Raw genomic sequence first — 12,133 nt, forward strand, 5'->3', positions numbered from 1 at the left:
TCTTCAATTACGAAATTCACAAGTTCACAGTTGGTTTGAGTTGGTTGAATGTGGAATCAAATGCAAATAATGATTTTTGCTGGAGAAATGGGCCACTTTTGTCACTTTTTTACACTGGGTAAGTAAAGTATTTAAAGTATAGACTCAGTTTGGTTCAATTGAATTTGGATGACAATATTTTTACTGCTCAGTGTAAAAGTGACTAGAAAGAATTAAGCCTTAACCCAGAAATATCTTTCTATTTTTTGCTTTTCTCGTTAATGATTTGGAACACCTCTCACTGTTGTTGTTTATTAATTATAGACTGTAAGTCTTTGGAAGATTGGATTCAATAATATTGTGCAAAAATTAATAAGCTTAAATGAAATTATTGCAGTATAGTTATTTGTTGTATCTTTCCATATTTAATATATTTTGTGATGATAACACAGAGTGTCATCTTGTTTATTAATTCTTTCACAACGAAATACACGGAAAAAAAAATAAAACTTAATAGAAATAAAAAGGCATCTGTGAAACAGTATAGATGAGATTGTCATTCCTATTTAATTATTGTCCACATGTAGAAATTATTCCTGCTAACATTAGGGGCTAGAGAGGTGCAGGACTATAATAATATTAGATTTTCTATGTATAAGGCAACTACGACTATGAGGCATAATACAGTAATTGTTGGGTTCTTGTCCTCTTAAAGGACGCTAGTCAGCCCTTGCTATTTTTGAGGCCATCAATATTATTGATATTACAGGTAAAGTCCTGCTGCTTTACTGTAAGTTGTGTCCCTGATAGTATGTCCCTTTATCTTTAGTAGTTTCACAGTGATTTTCTTTACTTTAACATGCTATGAATAAAACATAAAAGCCAACCTCTTGAGGCAAACCTATTGAAGTTACCTCTGGTGCACCCTGCACCCTGCCCCCCCTGTTCTGTAACCATCACGCATTTATACATCTGGGTGAGGAGAGACACTATAAGAGTGCAAACACAATGCCGTGATCTCCAATAGGGGTCCATTGCACCAGCCATTGGGTGATCATGCCTCCTCCTTCATAGGGTTAGAGTGCACTTTATCCAAACATGACAGTTACAAGTTTGATAACTTTCTAGACGGGCAATTTGAGTGTGTTGAAACCTTTTTGACATTGCATAACCACTAGCAACTTAAGGTGACTTAGGAAGACTCAAGGCGACTTAAGGCAAGTTAAGGTTACTTTAAGCGACTTAAGGTCCCAGAGTAGGCCTTTGTAAGCTCCTTTGTTTATGTTGATATAATCAGCTGTGTTACTGTTAGATGTTACCCTCTCCAATAAAGTTTACTCACTCACTTATTGTCTCACTTACTCAATTTAAGCATTGTAATTTCAAATAAATACTTACATTCTTCATTGTAACTTTCAGGATTCACTGAGTCTGTAATTATAGACAAAATTGTTTCTTGTTTTAATAACAGATTGCTTTGGTCTTTTTTTAGCTTGAAAGATCTTCTAGTCAAGATTAATTGCTGTCATGCAAGTCATATTAAATGATGCCAATTACACAAGAAAGCTGTACAGTCACAATTATAATACCGCAAAATTTTGCAGTTCTTGGAAAATTTGGCTTTTATTGTCAATGCTTGCAAGATTTTGGCGGGTTTGTTTGCTTGTACTTCGGAATATTGTCATAAGTGCTTAACAGCTTCATTTGGGAAAGTGCTTGTTGTTCAGAAAGCCAAGTTTCATCAGTGTTTGTGCTTTCTGAAAAAAGTTTTTGATACGCTTGGCCAGAACATTTGATTCCTTTACATACTCCTTTGTTGGTGGTTGAATCACAATTTAGAGAAACTGTTTCAATTTGGAATAGCATTACTATGGGTGTAAAATGGGTATAAAATTTTCTACATGTACAAGATAACAGTTTCATAACTTAATTTGCAAAAAGAATATTAAAGGTCTTACAAAACTTGATGATGGCTGGCTGTAGTTGTTCATCTTCACCTGTAATATTTGAGAAGATCGTTAAAAAGAGACTGGTTATCGGTTGAAGGGTGGCTTTGTTATTGCATTTACTAGGGGAGGGAGGGATATGTTGAAATTCTCTTGATTTTCCCCTTTGTACAGCATACTCTCTTACTCTGTTTTAGTTTGTCATTCATTGCTTGGTGACTGTTGAAGGTATATTATTTAAAGTATAATGCTTTTTATCCAAGCATAAGAATGAGGGACATTATCAGCTATTAATTTGCAGCAACTTTCTTTCCTGCAATATAATGATGGGATCTTTGCTGTGAGACTAAGTGATGCATTGCTGTTTAAAGGTTATTTGACTATAAAGTGTAATTGATTCTTATTTATATTTACCTCGTATCCTAGTAATGTGTTGCTGCAGAGAATACTTATACGCTACTGTTGAAGGATAGTTTTCATTTTAATTGTTTTTTTTGTGTCTCTGTAAATTGAGTCTTTAAATATAAGGTAGAAAATGTAGAATCATAAGTGACGCCTTGCTTTTTCTAGTAGAGGCAGTGTATTGTTCTCCTTCACTTGTGATATTGAGAAGATCATTAAAAAGAGACTGGTTATTAGTTGGTGGGGTGGCTTTGTTAATGCAGTTATCAGGGGGAGGGGGGCATGTTGAAATTTTTTTTATTTTTCCCTTTGTACATCAATATTCTGTTACTCTGTTTTCGTTTGTCAATCATTACTTGGTTACTGTTGAATGTATATTATTTAAATATATTTGTTTTTACTCTAGCATAAGAATCAGTGACAAACAGCTATTTGTACCAACTGTCTTTCCCTCAATATAGTGAGGAGTTCTAATTGCTGTGGGATCAACTGATGGATTGCTTTTTAAAAGTTGTTTGATTGTGTAATTAATTCTTATTTATTTTGACCTCATATCTTAAGTAATGTGGTGCTATAGAGAATATTTATATTCTACGCTCGAAGAATAGTTTTCATTTTAATTGTCTTTTTTGTCTCTCTATAAATTGAGTCTTTAAATATAAGATAGAGAAAGTATAATCATGACTGAAGGTTAGCTTGCTCTCCAGCAAAGGCAGTGTATTGCTATTTGTTGTCTTATTACAGTAAAGTACATAGTAAAGAGGTGCAGTCAACAGAATTCCAGACAATAGTCTAAAGGAATAGTTTTAGCTTCTATATGTACTTAATTGGACAAAATGTCCATATACTCTTTCCACAGAAGAAATTGGAAATTCCAGAGGGTGAAAGGGTTTTCAAATGCTTAAAACTTTAAGGAAATGTATAAAGCTTAATTAGAATTTGCAGAAGGATGGGGGGTTTTATGAAAAATTCTTTCTGTAGTGAAATTTGAATAATCTATGGAACTACACATGATTTTGCTTTTGTGTGTGGTATGTTATAGGAACAAGTTGGTTCTAAGGCACATCATTTAAGTATCTGCATTTTAACAAAGAAAACTTCATAAAGCCAATGGAATGATAGGTTTTAAGTTTGCTTTGTTACAAGAAAATATAAGATGAGATATGGCTGATTTTATTGACTTGATTTTAATTTCACTTGCCACTTAAATATTCAATTATGAGCACATTGCCTTTAATGAGACTGCATAGTGTCAGCAGGAAAAAACACTATTAACAAGGGCTCTGAGCTTCAAATAAGTGATTAGCCAGCCCTCATCTCATCAAAAAAAAATAAATAAATAAATAAAAATAATGAGAAAGTGCACAAGAGGAGTATTGGGATTACGAATTATGGGATTAAAATTTGCTAAGTAGCAATAACAAGAGTAAACGTTTGTTAGAATTTTAGACAAACTTTTCATGAACACTTAGACTTCTGTTTTAATAAATCTTCATGCATACCATGTTTTGTGAAAAATTAGTTTACTACATCTTGAAAAAGGTGACATTTTAATTACTGCCTAGTTTCAAATAACGCAATGGAGGAGGTAGTAACTGTGATCATGGAGGTAGTGGTTTTAAAACGAGGGCGTTTGATTTACACTTTGATAAGCTTGACCTTTGCAAATTTTGTTGTTACCAACTTTCCCCATCGATTCCAAGTAGAAAATATATATCAATGTGTGTATGGAGATTATTGCAACTTTCATTTCTATTTTTCTTGACTGGTATTTTTTTGCCATCAACTCGCAATTTGCATTATAGACGGTAGTATTCTGTATCTAGCAGAACATATCAGCGTTAAGTTGCGATTCAAACTTCTTTTCGTTGCTTTTCTCTCTTTTCGCAAGAGTTTTTGTGCTAATCTCAGTTCGCAAGTGAACATTTGCGCGGTTTCGGTTCCTAAGCCTAAATGAGATACTTTACCGAAAATCAATCTTACTGCGAAGGCCTGGAAGAAAGCCGTACCGGAACTTCAAATGTACAAGGTAGGCTTTTACGAGAAGAACAAATTAAGGCGCAAAGTTGAAGCCAGAATTCTTTTTCACTTTCTGAACAATTAAAGTCAAAAAAAAACTTAAGAATATGAAAACAAATAAAACTAAGATTAGAGTGATTAATTTGGTTGGAGAATGGTTTTATTGGTTACATGTAGCATGCGCTCAAATATAAAGCACAAAACAATTTCAAGAAATCTTCTCTTTTCTCAATCAGGCGGCAACGAGCTAATCTAATTATTCCTGTTTAAGTTGTAAAAGTAACTTGAAAAAAAAAGTAACAAAGCAAATAAATAATTGGAACTATCCAATGCAATTGGGTCTAAAAAGTTCATAGGGCGATAATAACTTTGCGATTATAATTGCCATTGTTTATTCGTAATAGGGCAATCGAATTTTTATATCAAGAAAGCAGTTTAAAATATAATAAAACGGAATACTTACGATCATCCAATGGCGCAAAAACTAGAATAAAATGTGAAAAGAAATAAAAGTAAGATTAAGGGAACTTGACATGTACCAAAATAAACGCAAAATGATATCTCGTTCTTATGTAATCTTGGGGCGAGAAAACTGATGTTATAAACTCCTTACAAAGTTTTTCAAAACGCAGCTTGAAAACAAAAAAAGAGTAAGTTTGTAAGAATATAAATGATATGTACTTACAAGTGCTTTCTTCCGCAATGGGAACTTCGTGTGGCACTGAAAAGTTTTATAGAGATAAAGGTTTTAACTTTAAGATGAAGTTGAGCAATCAAATCTTCACGTAAGTAAAGCAAAGAAGTTTAAAACAGAAAACTAAAGATAAAATACGTACACTCGTCTGAATTAATCTTTATGTTGATTTGCTGTTGATCTAGAAGACAAATATACATTTTAACACCATTAGAAATTATCTTGGCTAACGGAGCAACATCGGTTTGCTAACGACGATTGTCATATTTAGAGAAAAAGTAATACGGTTTACTTCATTAAAGTGCCCTAGTGCGAAGAAACTTTAAATTTGCACTGCATTCATTTTGCGAGGTGTAAATTTCTTGACAAACGCAGCTTTAAACTTACCCATCTTAATAAAACGTAGAAAAACAATTAACTGAACTTGCAGCGCAATGTTACAATGGCGCAAAACAAGCAGGGTGTTGGCGTTTTATACAGGAATGCTAAACGATGTCATTGTGTTGCATAAAAAGACGTTATTGGTTCTGAGATGTTTGAGTGACAAAAACGTAGATTGGCTGTTGCGTTTGCTCTTTGGCTTGAGGCGGGGCTAAAAAAGCACCCTGGGGCCGAGATTGGAGATAGGCCCTTTGCAGAACACACTACTTTATTAATCATAAAAATCAAGTAATTGAATTATCCACTACGGATCTACCGTAGAACCATTTTAAAATTTTAGCTTGAGTTTCAATTCAAACGCAGAGACAAGTCTCTTGTCTTATAATATATCAAAGTTACAAAAAAGAGGAAACCTTTACCTTTAGAACAATGTAAAGAAAAGGCAAGTAACACCAACAGAAAGAGACGGTTGTTTAGGGTTTCCATTTTGTATTAACTATGTCAACCAATTTCACTGGATGACTGAAAATTAAAACCTACAAAGGCATCTTTATATCCAATTTGGCAACAGTGAACAGCAACCTTATTGGCTTATGGTTTGATAAATATTGCAAAATTTTCATTTATAGCAAAGTGAGTGCTGATTATCCTCCACTTATTTTGTTTACCTTTTTGTAGCCCTTTATCTTTTTGAGATCATTTCGCTATGTTAACAATGCATTTTTCTCTTCGTTGCATTTGAATCTAAATTTATGTTATCAGTTCCCAGAGTGGTTACTGATGTTTTTTAAAGTTATTTTAACTTTGTTTTTGGCGCTGTTTTCCAAGTATATATGTTATCTTTGAATGCATTAGTTAGGCTCCATTGGAAAATTTTTACTATTTTCTTTTCCCGTCTACTTTTTCTTGATAACATAACTACATAACCGGCAACACGTTTTGTCAAGGCAACAATTTTCATATTCTTATCTTTATCTTTCTTGATCTTGTTGTTACAGCATCAGTATAGCTCTGACGTGCATTGCTCTATCGGCTGTGTATTATTTTTGTGTGCTAACACCTCTTCTCGGTTGTCTAGTGGTCTCTTCTGTTTTCCAGTAAAAGTATTAGCACGCTTTTTTTTGTTGTTTTTTTTCTAACTAGGTTTGCACCGTATGACTGTCGCTATCAGGATGTGATAAAAAATGTCTTTTTTCGTTTTTTTATACTTTCTGCTAACCACATTTCTTACTTCTTAAGAATAACAATTTTAAGGAAATTTCTCGTTTAATCTAGCAGATCTAAAATGACGCAAGTATTTCTTGTATCTTTTCTACTGTATGCGCCATTGTCTGTTTTTGTATGTACATCATATTTCCTTTTAAGGAGTTGTTTATGCACTTGTTCAAACATGCAGCCTACATGTTCTGTTTCTCCATTGCGTCTTCGCATGTCTCCATTTCTATCTGTAAACATTTTGCTATGTCCTTACGTGCAGTCAAGGACTGTTAGAACTGTATTTTTTTATACTCAAGCTTTATTTCATTATCTTGAGGCAGATGTACTTTGCTACGAAATAAGAAGTTTTCAAAACCTCCCCTGTTGATTCCATCTCGTTTCAAATGGGACGGGTTGTTATCAGGCCAACTGACCACTTTGACATAGCTATAATTATTCATTTTTAAAATAAGTGGATTTTTCGGCAACTTTCAAAGTCCAATTACGAGTAGAAAAGTCTATTTTTCTGTGGGGACTTTTTTACTTCTTTGTTCTCTGGGAAAATGACTTTATGCACACTTTTTTAAAGAGCGCATTTGGAAAAAAAACTATTTTGTGATATACCTCTTTCAGTTATTGTTGCAGTTGTATGTTGCCTATTGTTCAAAAAATTAGTTCTTATCTCTATGTCACTAAACTGTGGCTAGTATTGTTTATCCATCAATTAATGCAACTGATCACACAGGAACTTCTTGTTCTTACTGAGGTCCCTTTGTTTTCTACACTGTGACAGGGATGTTTGCAAAAAAAAAAAAAAAACATTTGAGAGCAAGGAAGATAACATCAAAGTGAAATAAAGCATTATCTACCTTATTCGCCGGGCAGGCTTCATTTATCGACTGGCCAAGATTCTCCGTTATCTTTGGACTTCATTTCCGACATGAAGCAACTTGAGACTATGCTACATGAGCTGTGTAGGATGTTAATCTTACTTTCAGTGTAGTTGTCTATAACTAGTCATTTTGCTTCGCTTCTTTTACTTCTCACTTAAGCCATTCGTTTAGCGTTAAATGTCGAACCGTACTATTAAAGCTTTATTTTATTGGTCTCAGGCATATGTACTTTGCTACCTTACTGGCTTGTGGTTTGATAAATATTGCAAGAATTTTCATATATAGCCGCCACTTGAGTGCTGATTATCCTCCAATTATTTTGTTAACCTTTTTGTAGTTTTTTATCTTTTTGAGATCATTTCTGTACGTTTACAATGCATTCCTCTCTTCACTGCATTTCAATCTAAATTTATATTATCAATTCCTATAGTGGTTACTGAATGAGGTTAGCCTTGTTTTTGGCACTTTTTCCAAGTAGATATATTATTTTCGATTGCATTAGTCAGACTCCATTGGAAAATGCTTATTCTTTTTTTTTCCATCTACTTTCTCATGATAACATAACATCATGAGCGGCTACACGTTTTATGAAGGCAAGTGTATCCCTATCTTTCTTGATCTTGCTAATTACATCATTTGTCTACGTTTCCCATGTATTGTTCCACGGATTGTGTTATTATTTTTGTGTGCTAACACCTATTCCCGGTTGTATAGTGAGCTCTATTGTTTTTTAGCAAAGTTATTAGCACGCTTCTTTTTGCTTTTTTCTAACTAGGTCTGCCCTCTATGATTGTCGCTGTAACGATCTAATAAAAAATATGCCTTTTTTTCTTCTTTTTTTTTATACTTTCTCTTATCAACATTTCTTACTTCTTAAGAATAACAATTTTAAAGAAATTCTATCCTTTAGTCCAGTAGGTCTAAAATGACGCCAAGTATTCCTTGTATCTTTTCCGTTGTATGCGCCATTGTCTAGTTCGTTTGTGCACATCATATTTCCTTTTAAGGAGTTGTTTATGCACTTGTTCAAATGTGTTGCCTACATATTCTGTTTCTCCATTGCGTCTTCGCATGTCTCCATTTCTATCTGTAAACATTTTGCTATGTTTTTACGTGCAATCAAGGACTGTTACAACAGAACTACATTTTTTTATACTGAAACTTTATTTCATTATTTTGAGGCAGACGTACACTGCTACAAAATAACGAAATTTATCAAACCTCCCCTGTTGATACCATCTCGTTTTAAATGGGACGGGTTGTTATCAGGCCAACTGACTGCTTTGACATAGCTATAATTATTCATTTTTAAAATAAGTGGATGTTTCGGCAACTATCAAAGTCCAGTTATATGTAAAAAAGTCTATTTTTCTGTGGGGACTATAACCAAGGCTGTCCGCATGTTTCTACGATGTTAATTTCTAAGTCTTTTTCATTTCTTTGTTTTCTGGGACAATGACGTTATGCATACTTTTTTAAAGAGCGCATTTCAAAAAGAAAGAATATTTTGTGACTTACCTTTTTCAGTTATTGTTGCAATTGTATATCGGCTATTGTTCAAAAAATTATTTCTTATCTTGATATCAAAGAAGTGTGGCTAGAACTGTTTACCCATCAATTTTCCCAATTGATCACACAGGAACTTTTGTTCTTGTTGGGGTTCTTTTATGTTTGACAGTACAATAGAAACGTTTGTAAGAAAAAAGAAATCAGTTGAGAGCAAGGAAGATAACATAAAAGTTAAATAAAGCATCACATATCTTAGTTGTCACGCAGGCTTCATTTCCCGAATGGACAAGATTCTTCGTTATCTTTGAACTTCATTTCCGGCATGAAGCAACTACAGACTATACTATGTAGGATGCTAATCCTATTCCCAGGGTCGAAGGTCGTTTTCTATAACTATCCATTTGGCTTCGGTTCTTCTACTTTTCACTAAGGCAGTTGTTTAGTTTTAAATAGCGAACTGTATATATTCAACACAAGAACAATTTTCAACAGTTTATTAAACATTATGCATTTCAGTGATATTACAATATTTTTCACTAATGAATTATTTCTTACACTTTCAAAAACGGAAACAATTTCTAGACGATAAACAATATTGGGTATTCTACAAATCAATCTCTTAACTTGCTATACACATATCTTATAGCATTAAGTTTCAACAAAGTAAGATTCAGCAAGGAAATGCTTTTCCATTTCTTTACGTTGCAAAGCAATAACTTTTACAACTCCTTGCTAACCTAAATAAAACAACAGGCAATGTTACTTTATCTTATTTGCTATATAAAATCGAAGACACCAGTTTACTTTTAGTGTTGAAAGTTATTTTCAACTCGCGCGCTGCCAAAAATGCAGCGATAATCTCAGAATTTGTGGGATTTTCCACATTAATTTTGTTGTAAGATTCTGCTTGTTCATTATACAACTTTATGAAAGATTCCACTTGATCTTGAAGAACCCTTAAAAGAACGTTGTGTTCTCCGCCAATGAATACCCCTACACTGAAGTGTGTTTCATCTGCAGCTGTCTTGATTTGACTTAACCCACAAGAATCACAAATACTTAGATCTGACTGAAGATTGCTCAGTCTACGGTGACAACTGTTGCAAACTGCATAGCGTTGAATTTCTTGCACCCCAGCAATTCGATTGACAGTTATAGTATTCAGTGAAAGAGACTCTTCATTTTCCATTAGCTGTGGAACAACTATCATATTCCGCACATCCGATTTCACTGTAGTAATGATGGTGTCAAAATTACTTGATAAATATTTCTCTCCTTGGAATGAGCGAACTCTTGCATTGACAATTTCGTATACTTGCCCTTCTTGGACTAAGGGGATATTTTTGTCCCATAAAGTAAGTTTAATTGCACTGGTGTCGTCCGCTATATTACAATCCAATTTCATTACTGACCGCTCCTGAACCTTAACTTCACACTGCTCTGATCTGATATGTACTTTCCCGATAACTGAAACTAAAGTGAAATCTGAAATATTATCGATTTCACTGATTTTTATAAATCGTTTTGAAGGTGCCTGGTGATCAAATGGGCACTCTGAAATACTCTCAATTTTAGTACGTTTATTAATGACAATTGTCATGTCGTTGCTATTTTGCAATGACCTTTTCAATGAATAGTTGGAGAGCCTAACACTCTTTTGCGTTTCGTCTTTTTGCTTCACCTGATTATAGAGACTCTTATCAAAGCACACTCCATCGCAGAAACCATTTGTACTTTGAAACTTAAAGTTGAAATATGTATAATTATTGCGGCTCGGCTTTACTGGTGAAGTATCATGAATATATCCAGAGATCGGAACTTTCTTTAGATGATCACATTCCTTTGCATCTCCATCAAACTGTTTATTCAGTTGACCTTCACTAAAAGATGCTACAAAAAAGAGAATAAGATTTCGTATCATTCCTTTACTAGCTGTTTTAAAACTTGCATATTCTAAAGTGCTGGCAGTCTTTGATGTTTTAACCATTTGTCTTAAAGAAATTGAGCTAAATTGTTCCACACTCCCCAATCATTCTAGGCCTATCAGCGGATTAAGTTATTACTTTAGCATAATTGACTAAAATGACTATTTGCCAGCACATTTGGTAATCACGATTTTTGGTAATGTCATTAGTTGTTAGGCTAAGGCCTGTAGCTATTAACGGCATCTGGGATATTAAAGTTTTACATTATGATGTAGACGGAAAATAACACAATTCTGACATTCTGTACCATCAGTTAACGCTGACGTTTCTCCAGTGCAGAAAGAGTAGTCATGAGATATCAATCTTTCATCTCTCTTTTCTTTAGTTTCACCTGTAACAAAGCAATGATAGCAGTTCACCTTGAATACAAATCAAAGTGGCTGTGACCCACTGAACTTGGAAAATAATACTGAAACGGTATTATGGGGCACTTGAGCCTTCTGTACCTAATTATATAGGTAACCGTTTTCCAAGTAAATTCTTATGTGCACGTAGCACAGTGTGATCAGTGCTTACTCGCTGCGCGAGAATCTACGAATTCCAATCCTGTTAAAATAAATCATTTGTTTCAGACGATTGCTTTGGAACTTACAATATCGCGTAGGTTTGTCAATGAAAAACCACTAACACTTTTCCTGAATAGAATCACTAAGTCAAGAACCATAAGTTTTTTCCTTACTGTGGAAAATTCGTTACTCCTTCAATTTCTATATCTCAAAAATAATTAACATGACACGCTGCAAGAAACTTTAAAATGGCCTTACACCGCTGCTCATGTTCGAAACCCGGCGGGGAAATAACAATATGTAAGATCGGGGATGCTCGTCGTCTCGATTGCAAACCAAGGATTCTGATCTACGCTCTAATTTAATTTCTGTTTTCAGGCTAGATTTCCCTCATCTCTCCAGTACCCGAGTTGGATCTACAACTGCGCGAGGAATCCTTTATTGAACAGTGGCTAATAATCGAACTTATTCCGTGTAATGAAGCTCAGGCAACGTCCACATTAGTCTCCGTCAGGAGTTAAATTGTAATTTTCCGAAGAGCATTTCTTGCCTTTTCATATGAGAGTTCCCCCCTTCGGGTTTCCACATGTCTAATGGGAAGTGAGTCAAGGAGTAAAGGAAT

At 34.2% G+C, this 12,133-nt stretch overlaps 1 protein-coding gene across 1 annotated transcript; it reads right to left on the reverse strand.

Moving 5' to 3' along the window:
* Positions 1–9,499: 9,499 nt before the first annotated feature.
* Positions 9,500–11,230, reverse strand: LOC149112191 (uncharacterized). Its single transcript, XM_089289945.1, has one exon. It carries the CDS (start codon positions 11,005–11,007, stop codon positions 9,790–9,792), a length of 1,218 nt encoding a protein of 405 aa, XP_089146071.1. The 5' UTR covers positions 11,008–11,230; the 3' UTR covers positions 9,500–9,789.
* Positions 11,231–12,133: the final 903 nt, after the last annotated feature.

This window comes from Orbicella faveolata, unplaced genomic scaffold (genome assembly GCF_042242905.1).
Source record: "Orbicella faveolata isolate gen_17 unplaced genomic scaffold, um_ofav_v1 contig_2, whole genome shotgun sequence".
Lineage (NCBI taxonomy): Eukaryota > Metazoa > Cnidaria > Anthozoa > Scleractinia > Merulinidae > Orbicella > Orbicella faveolata.